The following is an 11,621-nucleotide window of genomic DNA, read 5'->3' as shown; positions in this document are numbered from 1 at the left end:
GTTAACCTCACCTCTATGTCCTTATTGACATTGACTAGAATACCAATTGCGCACACCCCAGACTAAACCTAGGACTAGGGGTGTGCAAGCAACCGAAAAAACCAACATGAAACCGAAAAAAACTGACCAGAAACCAAAATAATCAGAATATCCAAACCCATAAAACCGAACAAAAACAAAAACCGAGGGTTTGGTTTTATGTTTTTGAAAAAAATTGCATGTAATATAAACCGAAAAAACTGAACGGAACCGAATCCCTATTTTTTTTATTTTTTATTTAAGGTAATTTATAAGAATATAATAAATATGTAATTTAAATATTTTTGGCCAAATATATTATTCGTTAGCAATTAACAAAATTATTTATACCTAGATTCATGATATTTGCAAACACTTTTTTTCGGTATAATATTTTTAACCTCAAACGACAAAAACCGAACCAAAACCAAAGCCAAAAAAATCAAAACGGAACGATTTCAAAATCCAAAAACTTCAGTTTAGTTTTAACCCAGAATCGCATCAATCGCACCCTCGCACCCTACCAAACGTAAGTAAATCATGAAAATGTATGATAGATAATTTAAATAAATATTGTGGCTAGTTTATCGGAGTCATCAAATGTGTGCTCGTTAGAAGACACCTAATTTGACTATACCGTTGGAAACACTCTACCAGCAGCAAATACCCTCCCTCAAATGGCTTCGATTCTGGTGTCATCAAGAATCATTTGTTGGTCGACATTCAATCAAAATCAAACCCCCAATTCATTTATTCGTCCTCCTAAATTCACTTCCGAATCTCGCAACAGTTGTTTATGTTTAAATTCAAAATCAAAATCAAGTACAACAACCAAAGCTGTGTTATCAGAACCACCCTATACCAAGATTGGCGCTCTATCAATTGGTCCTATTTCATCTTCTCAACTCCTCCAAAGCGTTGAATTTGCTGCGAAAACCGGTGCTGAGGTTGGTTTCTTTTAGGTTTGACTTAAATCCAAGAATTATGAAACATGGTTATTATTTAGTCAATAGGTTTTCTTTACTTAAGGCCCACGGGCATTTTTTCCATACATCATCCCCTTTTTCAGTCAAAATGATGTGGGCTTTATTGTAAAAACGCTCATACCTTTATAACGCCCCGGGATGGTGTAGGGGCTTTATCCAACCATATCATGCCCCATTAAAGTTAAATGCAAAAATAATCACTAAACAATAATCAAGATTCATACACGGCTCACCTGATTTTATAAAACTTGACATTCATAAGACATTCCTCAAGATTGGAAGCTCAATTCATTTGAGTTACGTTAGAGGAACAAGAAAAACTTGGTTACGCTCTTATATGTATATAGGGGCAATTTTGTTTCAGAACCGAACAATATGTTATGACTATGATTATATTGCTCTTGCACATAGTGCATTGAAGATAATTAAAGTAGTGGAAGCCAGAAAATGCGGCATAACCAGCTTATGAATCACATTCAAATAACAACTGAGAAGCACATCACATATTGTGAGTTCAAAAATGAACGCCCCTCAATATATGTGTAGTTCAAATAAGCAGTGCATTTACCCGTGATTATGCTATAGTTTCTAATGATTCAACGAACAATGTATTCACTGGTGAATACGTGATATAATTGCACCCCTAAATACACACACTTATGTCAGCATGAGAAGTTGAAAACTAGGCAGTTATAAATCAAAAGTTCATTTGTAAGCTGTTTGGTTTTTGATGTGTTTAGTGGTTGTTTCCCAAAATAATTGCTTAAGTTTTATTCATTACTATTCTCAGGTTGTGATGGAAGCTGTAAATAAGCCTAGAAATATCAGCTATAAAGGACTCACTGATTTGGTTACTGAGTATGACCACATACTTTATAACTTCTGGATTTATAAATAACTTTTTTTTTTCAGTTTCTTTTGATCTCCTAAGTTTTATAAACAACCAATATAGTGTTTTATGCATTCTCTTTTAGACTACTCTTCTCGAATAACAAATAGAGTTAATTACACAAATGGTCCATGTGATTAGGCAAAGTAACATGTTTGGCTTTCGTTAAGCTCATGGGAATTTCAGTCTTTTCATATTGGAAGGACTAATAAAAGCCAAAGGGTAATTTGGTCATTTCATCCAAATTTAACAGAAGTTTGCCTTAATGCCCCAACTAGTTACAAGATAGAAAGCACAAAACCCAAACATCTACTTTTTTGCTTCGTATCCAAACATATTAGGGACTATTTGTGTAATTAACTTTTAGCAAATATTATTCACTCACAGCACAGATAAAGCGAGTGAGGCTGCGATTCTCAACGCTGTTAGAAAGACGTTTCCAGATCACCTTATTTTAGGGGAGGAAGGAGGTGTTATTGGGAATTCATCTTCTGATTACCTTTGGTGCATTGACCCTTTGGGTACGCAATTTATTTACCTTATAACTAGATCAATGCTACACTTGCATTTATGATATATTATTTCATTTCTGTTTAGATGGGACCACGAATTTTGCACATGGGTATCCTAGCTTTGCGGTCTCTGTGGGAGTGCTCTATAGAGGAAAGCCGGCCGCTGCGGCTGTGGTAATGTTAATATAGCTTGAGCTATTTCATTTTACAAATGGTTTACATTTATAAAACACTTCGTTTTGAGAGTCAGATGTGTCATACTTATTTGCAGTTTTAGAATAAAGAGTTAACATTTTTGTTGACAGGTAGAGTTTGTTGGGGGTGCTTTGTGTTGGAACACGCGCACTTTTTCTGCTGTTGCTGGTACGGAAATATTTGCGTATTATATATATATTTTTTTATATTATGTGAACTTTGTGACAGTTATTTACTTCAGGTGGAGGTGCATTCTGTAATGGGCAAAAGATTCATGTTAGTCAGACTGACAATGTGAGGTTTCAGTTAATCGTTAACATAAAATTATACATATGTGGATAACCCCTTCTATTTAATAAATTAATAGTATTCAGTGCTTATAAATTCAACTTCGTAGGTTGAGAGAGCTCTACTGGTGACTGGGTTCGGGTATGAACATGATGATCCGTGGGCCGCCAACATGAACTTATTCAAGGAGTTTACTGACATCAGTCGGGTATGAACATTATGTGGTCTGTAATAATAAGGCTTGAGTTTCTACTTTCTGTTATTTTAATTAGAAAAATGGGTGGTGGGTTGAAATTAAAAATTTGGTTTCTTGGTCCAAAAAACAAATCTATTTGTTTTTTCCTTAGGGCGTGCGGAGACTAGGTGCAGCTGCAGTAGACATGTGCCACGTGGCATTGGGCATTGTTGAAGCGTATTGGGAATATCGTTTAAAACCATGGGACATGGCTGCTGGTGCTTTGGTAAGAATATATTTTTTTATTAAATAACGGAAAATAAAAACGAAAACAAAAACTAAACATGGCTTTTTAAATCAAGCAGATAGTTGAAGAAGCTGGCGGGGTGGTTTCTCGCATGGATGGTGGAAAATATACTGTATTTGACAGATCACTTTTGGTTTCAAATGGTGCATTGCATTCTAAGGTATGTCTTTTAGTAAATAACTGACACATATTTTGGATGCTAATATTGTTGCTTATGAAATGCCAGCTTCTTGAGAGAATTGGTCCTGCAACAGAGGAGCTAAAGGGCAAGGGGATTGATTTCTCTTTATGGTACAAGCCAGATGATTATAACACAGAGCTGTGATTCACCTGGCTTATTGCTGTTATGTTCATTTTAATTCTTTTATTTTACTTTATGTCAGCAGATTCTACTTTGTACTTGTTCTCTTATGCATCTTACACTATATACCAACAATCATAAACCATTATAATGAATATTTTAACTCATTACTTATAAATGAGTCGATTTGATTTAGGTTATGCCACATGATATATAAATATAAATGACTTAAAAGGAAATGGGTCAAAAGGGCTCAGAAGTTGACCAAAAATGTATTTTACTCAAAAATAATTGTTATTTATCATTAATATATACATTTCGGCCACAAATAAGTCCAAACTTTCAATGCCAGATATGTTCTTATGGGTTATTTTAGTCAGGCATAAACATTTCATGGCCAAGTCCAAGTCTATTTCATGGCAGACTAAACTTAATCAACATGTAAAAAACTATTTGTTAGGGCCCAAATTTTATAGTCAGATCTGTGGTCAGCTCAGGATCCTGAATATGCTCGGGATCCCGAATATGTTCAGAATTCTCGAATAAGTTTAGTATCATGAGTAGTAATGCTAATAAATAGATAGTTCTCTCTTGGCGTTGATTTATAATTGCAGATATTAATTGTTGATTTAGTCCATGCGAAATACATGGTTGGTGCTTGCATAAAACGTGTGGAATGCGCTATAACCGTTAGGATTAAGGGCCAAGTAATGGTGAACGGTCAAATATTGACTGTATGTTGAAATCTCGCACTTATTGTTAATATTAGCACGTGGGAGAACTCTATTATTGTCAGGAATCATTTCTATGTATAAGGATCCCGGATTTACTGACAAGTTTTTAGTATTCGGTATCCCTGATAATTACTAACTGTTGTATTATCCTCGAATATTTGAGGTTATTTCGCAGGTGGGACCACGTTTGACGAGTGACTCCCAAAAGAATCGGTCAAAGACGTGGGATGAACGTTGATGAACGTGGATACACTCAAAGAAGAGTGCTCCAACGGCTATATTGGAAGACTCTTTCAGTTCCGAGATACTCGGAGAGTTAGTTAGGGATTTTCAGTATAAATAGGCTGCTGTAATCAGTTAGAAAAACACATGTAACACACACTTCACATTGATAGCAACCAGAACTCATTGTATCACTTAGCATTCGATCAATTATCAGCTCCACCACTTGTAATCACCCTTTTTGTTATTAATAAATAGAAAGTGATAGTTTTCACCGTCCGAGGGTTTTTTGTGCCGGAGATCCTCACGATCAAGGGCTTTTTCCCTCGAAATCAAATCATTGTGTTCACCCTATTTTGATCAAGCACTCTACCTCACATACGAATTTGATCACAAAATTACTTTGTTAATTTATGACAGAAACAATTTGGCGCCCACTGTGGGGGCAAACGGTGCTTTGATCATTATTAACCCTCAAATTAAACCTCACTGTCAACATCCACAACATGTCTTCCCAACCAAAGAATGTTTCCTCTTCTGCTGCGGCTTCAGATTCCTCTGTGAGGCCTCCTATGCCACCTCCTCCTGCTGGTGGTATCCCGAAGAAACCTGCCACTCCCGTGTTCTCAGGATCGAGACCGTCTCTCCAGGATCCCATCATGGTATCTAACAATGACCTTCTGTCCATGTACAGACGGTTATAAGAACACATGGATCGCCAGAACTAGACCAACCAGATGCTCGTGAAGGAACTGGAAGATATTAGGAAAGCCAAGAAGCCGGAGGAAGAATTCACACCACTAGTCCCAAGATCTCTGGATTTTACTCCTCCAGGATCCTCAGGATTAGTACGTCCGGAGTCGACCATGGCATACAACTCAGGATCCTCAGGATCGTTTCAACAGTCCGGATCCTCAGGATTGTTCCATCAGTTAGGATCCTCAGGTCCTTATCAGCAGACGATATCCTTAGGATTTCCACAACATGTAGGATCCTCAGGATTGTCGCAGCAAGGATGAACCTTAGGATTGTTTCAACAGTCTGGGTCCTCAGGATTGTTTCAGCAGGCAGTATCCTCAGGATTTCAGCAACCATTTGCTCAGACTCAGCAATTCGCAGGATCCTCCGAGGTGCACCAGGGAGACTTTATCCCGATGCAGGCTAACACTTCGATCACTCCATTTGCTACTCCGGGAAATAATAGTTTGGGAATGCAAGCTACAACACCCAGACTGTTCCTCAGAATATTAATCAGGGTAACACTTTCAATACTTTTCCCTTTAATGCTAATCAAGGATTTTTGCAGGATGCAGGCATAAGTTCGTGCTTAGCCCGGGAATTACAGAAGCTTAAAGACATGATCTCGATTGTTCCTGGTGTAGTCCGTCCCATAGCTGAAGTTCCCACTGATAGTCACATAATATCCCGATTTGTGCCATCAATTGGTGACATATAGATCCCAAAACGGTTTCAAACCCCAAATATGAAACTGTATGATGGTTCAACGGATCCTGAGGAACATGTTGCACAGTATAGAGAGCGTATGGAGATCAACCCAATCCCTATGGAAATCAAGGAAGCATGTCTTTGCAAGGGATTTGAGTCTACCTTGACTGGAGCAGCCATGAAATGGCTACTGAGTATTCCTCCTAACACCATCACCTCCTTTTCTCATTTAGTTAACTTGTTCAATAACCAGTTTTCTTGCAGTAGAACATTTGAGAAGATGACAGGTGATCTTTATAGGGTTACCCAGAATCCTGGGGAATCCTTGAGAGATTTTATTACCAGGTTTAGCAAGGAGTCGCTAGAGATTCCAAATCCAAATCCTGCTTCGGCAGTGGAAGCTCTTAAATTGGGGTTAGAGAAAGACTCCTCTTTCTACGATGATCATGTTATGACTCCATGCAGGTCGTTAGATGAAGCAAGAAGCAGAGCTCTAAGGTTTATCAGGCTAGAGGACGATAAGAGAAAATTTAAAAAGATCGATATCCCAAAATATGATCAGACGAACAGGAAAGCCGAATCCCCGGGAAAATCGTATCGATCTTTACTATAAGCCTGATAACCCTAGGTTTAATGCAATAGATTATGAAGATGATGAAGAATATCCTAAGATCTCTGAATTTTGTTTTTCTATTGATGTTGTTGGATTAATGTGTGCCATGCAAGACTTAGGTGAAAAATCCAGGTGGCCTAAGAAGACGGAGAAACAAGGAACCTGGAAAGACAAGTCAAAATTGTTGGTGCATGCTTTGTAACAGATGATCTTTTGTGTTTGTTAGAATTGAGAGCAACGGTCAAAGGGGAGTCTGTTGGTGCATTTTGTGACCGTCGCTATGCAATTCTGACCAGCGGAAACGAAGTGGCGAAGTTAGAACAACTTCGCCTACAGGCCCAAGCCCAAGCCCGCGAAGTTGGTTTATCTATATATATGTGTGTCTTGTTTAGGGTTTAGTATCCAGAAAGTTAGAATTTTGTGTGTTCAGTTCAATTGTCTAGAGAGAAATAGAGAGGGAGAGTCGTGTGGGACGACCCGAGGTAGAGCTCACCTCGGGTCGGTCGTGTCTTTGTTTGTGTTCGGTTTGTAACGTGGTTTGGTTTTATATAAAAGATCTGCAGATTTGTTTATCCCGTTCGTGTGTTTGTTCGTGTGTTTGTTTATGTGTAATCGTGTTCTTCGTCTTCTACACCATTAAACGAGTCTAGGAGGATTCCGCACTCCTAGACCTCGTGCGGATCTCGTATCGATCAGCGACGCCCCAGGGGGACCTACAAGTGGTATCAGAGCCTTAGGCTCTTATGCTATGGTTCGAGATCTGCGTTTTGGTGTTTCTGGCATGTTTCTGATGAGTTTTTGGCCGAACAGCCGCCGTAGGCGAAGTTATTTGGTTCAGGCGAAGTTGTCGCTAAAATTTTAGGGTTTTGGCGAAGTTGACTTTTTAGGCGAAGTTAATGAGGGGCGAAGTTAATGAGGGGCGAAGTTGACTTTTAGGCGAAGTTAACTTTTGGGCGAAGTTGACTTTAGGCGAAGTTGACTTTAGGCGAAGTTGACTTTTGGGCGAAGTTAAAAAAAAAATTATTAAAAAAAAAAATGTTGTTTGGAGTTTTCGTCTATATGGCCTGGTGTACACGATTATTGTGAGACCGAAAGTGTTGTTCTGACAACGAGTGAAACTTGGTATCTCTTGGTCTTACGTGTGAACAAATACGGGTCAACTCTGGATATGTAGTTGAAGTTGTGAATGGGATATTGATTGAAACTGGATATTGACACATATTTGGGAGTTTGTGGGCAAAGAAATTGTTGTTGTTCGAGGTTGACCAACTGAAGAAAGTCAAATCGAACTGAAGGTTTTCGTCATTACTGGATTGCGGTCAGAGCATATTATTTATGTTATTTTCAAGGCGTTCGAGGATTGGACCCTGTTACAATTTTGGAACAAGTTGGATTTAATCGGGAATTAATTTGTTTATGTTCTTGATCGTTATCCATGGTGATTGAAGATGCTTCGGATTAATTAATGGTCATGTGTGTTAGATTCTGTCAAGGTGGTTTTGTGATGAAATTGATCACTTGATGTTGAGTAGTTGAAGATTGAACCTTATCTTACTATACAATTCCGACGTGTTGGTGAAGTTGTGGAGGGAGCCCAACTTCACGTGTTGGTGAAGTTAGAAGAACTTCACGTGTTGGTGAAGTTAGAAGAACTTCACGTGATTGGTTGAGATGATCAATTAGGCACGGGGATGCATGCATGTCAAAGACCTCAATCGATATAGTCGGAGAAGCTTACACTGAAGGGGAGATCTGATATGGAAGACGCCGGGTGATTGGTAGATTTGTGGAGTTACAAGACAGTTTCAAACACGGCTGGTTGAAGACAGGATGGATGTGAAGTTCAAGTCTGAAGATCACAGTGCAATCGAGTCCTACAAGAAGGAGCAAACAGAAGATCATCAGTTAAGAGGGAGTCTGTTGGTGCATGCTTTGTAATAGATGATCTTTTGTGTTTGTTAGAATTGAGAGCAACGGTCAAAGGGGAGTCTGTTGGTGCATTTTGTGACCGTCGCTATGCAATTCTGACCAGCGGAGACGAAGTGGCGAAGTTAGAACAACTTCACCATAGGCGAAGTTAGAACAACTTCGCCTACAGGCCCAAGCCCAAGCCCGCGAAGTTGGTTTATCTATATATATATGTGTGTCTTGTTTAGGGTTTAGTATCCAGAAAGTTAGAATTTTGTGTGTTCAGTTCAATTGTCTAGAGAGAAACAGAGAGGGAGAGTCGTGTGGGACGACCCGAGGTAGAGCTCACCTCGGGTCGGTCGTGTCTTTGTTTGTATTCGGTTTGTAACGTGGTTTGGTTTTATATAAAAGATCTGCAGATTTGTTTATCCCGTTCGTGTGTTTGTTCGTGTGTTTGTTTATGTGTAATCGTGTTCTTCGTCTTCTATACCATTAAACGAGTCTAGGAGGATTCCGCACTCCTAGACCTCGTGCGGATCTCGTATCGATCAGCGACGCCCCAGGGGGACCTACAAAAATGGTGTGCCTTCCTCGAAGATTTTGGGCACTTGACCGATGATTGCATTGCACTCAGAAGGGAGATTAGCTATCTTCTCAGCAAGAGCCACTTGAAAGAGCTACTTGGCCGGAAGAAGGGAAAAGAACAAAATCCTGAAAAAGTTTCTGAGAAGGCGATTCCTCCACCAACAAATGCAAAAACAATCCTCTTCATATTTGGAGGATCTGACATCTGTGGAACCTCTTATTCTGCTGCGAAAAGAAATGCCGATCAAAGGAAGCTAGAAGTGGTTGACAGACCAACAAAGACATCCGTTCTCACTCAAGCAAAGACTATATCCTTTGATGAAAGCGATAGAATCAATATTTAGGATCCTCACCATGATAGTTTGGTAATAACATTGTATGTGGCTAACCATTATGTGCGCATGATCATCATTGACGGTGGAAGATCGGTCAACATTATTCAACTGGATGTGCTGAAAAAGATGAATATTCCTGAAGATGAGATTATCCCTAGCTTCTCAGTATTGGTTGGATTCAGTGGAGAGACTAAGAATACTATTAGGGATATCAAGCTCCCAGTATATGTTGAAAGAGTAAACAAAATGCAAAAATTTTGTGTTATTGACTGTTTGTCTTGTTGCAATATCATATTAGGCAGGCCCTGGATACACGACATGGAAGCAGTCCCCTCTACTTATCACCAATGTGTGAAACTCCTAAGTCCATGGGGAGTTATCAAAATCATCAGTGATCAACAAGATGCAAAGAATTGCTACACCTCTTCTATGAAGTGTATTGCCAAATCCCAGCAGGCGTAGCAATTACAGAAGCCAGCACGAGACGTAATGGAGGACAAGGAAAAAGAAATTAAAGAAATACTTCCTTATCCCGAGGATCCTGAAGTCAAAGTGCTGATAGGAACGAGCATTCATGAGGATATTGAGTCAAAGTTGCTCGATTTTCTCAAGTCAAGACTGTCAACATTTGCATGGAAACATGAAGATATGACAGGTATTTCCAAAGATATTATAACACATAAACTTGGAATTGATAATTCTTTCAGGACAATCCATCAAAAGAGAAGAAAATTTGCACCTGAAAGAAACATCATCATCTAAGAAGAAGTTGAAAGACTCTTGAAGGCATATATGATCAGGGAAGTTCAATATCCCCGATGGTTAGCAAATGTGGTGGTGGTACAGAAAAAGAATGGCAAATCGAGAGTTTGTGCAGATTTCACAGACTTGAATAAGGCCTGCCCTAAGGATCCATTCCCTCTACCACACATAGATTCAATGGTAGACGCTACAGCTGGCCACGGAATGCTAACATTTACGGATGCATCCTCAGGATTTCAGCAAATCCAAATGGAACCTTCAGATCAAGAAGATACAGTCTTCATGACCCCCACAGGTATTTATTGTTACATTGCTATGCCCTTTGGACTTAGAAATGCAGGTGCAACCAATCAGAGGTTAGTTAACATGATGTTCAAAGATCAACTGGGGGACACGATGGAAGTTATATTGATGATATGGTGGTGAAGTCCAAGAAAGCTAAGGATCACCTCCAGGATCTCAAGACCGCGTTTGATATCCTCGACAAATATAACATGAAGCTGAATCATTCAAAGTGCCATTTTGGAGTGAAGGCTGGCAAATTCTTGGGATACATGGGCACCAAAAGGGGGATAGAGGTGATTCTAGAGCAGATATAAGCTATCTTGAATCGAAAACCCCAGCATCAGTCAAGGATGTTCAAAGGCTAACTCGCAGGATAGCAGCACTCAACAGATTCATATCCACATCCTCAGAAAAGTGCAAATAATATTATGATATCATGAGGAAAAACAAGAAGTTCGAGTGGACCGATAAGCATGAGGAAGCTTTAATATCCTTAAAAGCTTATCTTTCTTCTGCTCCTCTACTGGTAAAACCCAAGGAAGGTGAACCTCTATCTCTATATCTAGTTGTATCAAATAATGTTGTAAGTGCAGTTTTAGCCAAGGATCTCGAAGGTCAACATCATCCCATCTATTATGTAAGTAAAAGTCTTTTGGATGCTGAAACCAGGTATTCTTATCTTGAGAAATTAATTTTAGCACTTATTATGGCATCTACTAAACTTAGACACTATTTTGAAACTCACCCTATATGTGTTAAAACTAACTACCCTATTAAGTCTGTTTTGAGAAAACCAGAAATGTCAGGTAGGATGGCATAATAGGCTGTGAAACTATAGCATATGAACCTAGGACTACCATCAAATCCCAGGCATTAGCAGACTTTGTGGCTAATTTCACCAGGGAACTTAAAGAAGAGGCAGACTTGGAAGTCCAACAACTTGAAAAAAACTAAAGATAAGTGGACTCTATACACTGATAGTGCTTCAAATGTTAGAGGAACAGGTTTTGGGATCCTGCTGAAATCTCCACAGGGGGACATTATACCTCAATCCATATCC

The 11,621-nt window shown here is 39.1% G+C and overlaps 1 protein-coding gene across 1 annotated transcript; it reads left to right on the top strand.

Annotated features, from left to right (window-relative positions):
* Positions 1–591: 591 nt before the first annotated feature.
* On the top strand, positions 592–3,765 carry LOC143579126 (phosphatase IMPL1, chloroplastic-like). Its single transcript, XM_077062516.1, has 10 exons — positions 592–965; positions 1,795–1,862; positions 2,281–2,414; positions 2,491–2,579; positions 2,711–2,768; positions 2,842–2,894; positions 2,998–3,096; positions 3,236–3,349; positions 3,429–3,530; positions 3,597–3,765. The coding sequence occupies exons 1-10, from the start codon at positions 696–698 to the stop codon at positions 3,693–3,695; spliced, it is 1,086 nt and encodes a 361-aa protein (XP_076918631.1). The 5' UTR covers positions 592–695; the 3' UTR covers positions 3,696–3,765.
* The last annotated feature ends 7,856 nt before the right edge of the window (positions 3,766–11,621 follow it).

The sequence above is a fragment of the Bidens hawaiensis genome, unplaced genomic scaffold (genome assembly GCF_021521415.1).
Source record: "Bidens hawaiensis isolate Kalapana, Puna unplaced genomic scaffold, B.hawaiensis_p1.1 tig00029604_1, whole genome shotgun sequence".
In the NCBI taxonomy this organism is placed as follows: domain Eukaryota; kingdom Viridiplantae; phylum Streptophyta; class Magnoliopsida; order Asterales; family Asteraceae; genus Bidens; species Bidens hawaiensis.
The sequence above is the reverse complement of the archived record's forward strand: the minus strand, read 5'-3'. Positions and strand labels throughout refer to the sequence as shown.

What these genes read in the sequence shown, in the direction of transcription:
- LOC143579126 (XM_077062516.1), top strand. Translation starts at nt 696, where the DNA reads ATGGCTTCGATTCTGGTGTCATCAAGAATCATTTGTTGGTCGACATTC. An exon ending in CACTTTTTCTGCTGTTGCTG is followed by an intron (nt 2,769 to 2,841) that starts GTACGGAAATAT and finishes TATTTACTTCAG; the next exon opens with GTGGAGGTGCATTCTGTAAT. An exon ending in AGTTTACTGACATCAGTCGG is followed by an intron (nt 3,097 to 3,235) that starts GTATGAACATTA and finishes TTTTTTCCTTAG; the next exon opens with GGCGTGCGGAGACTAGGTGC.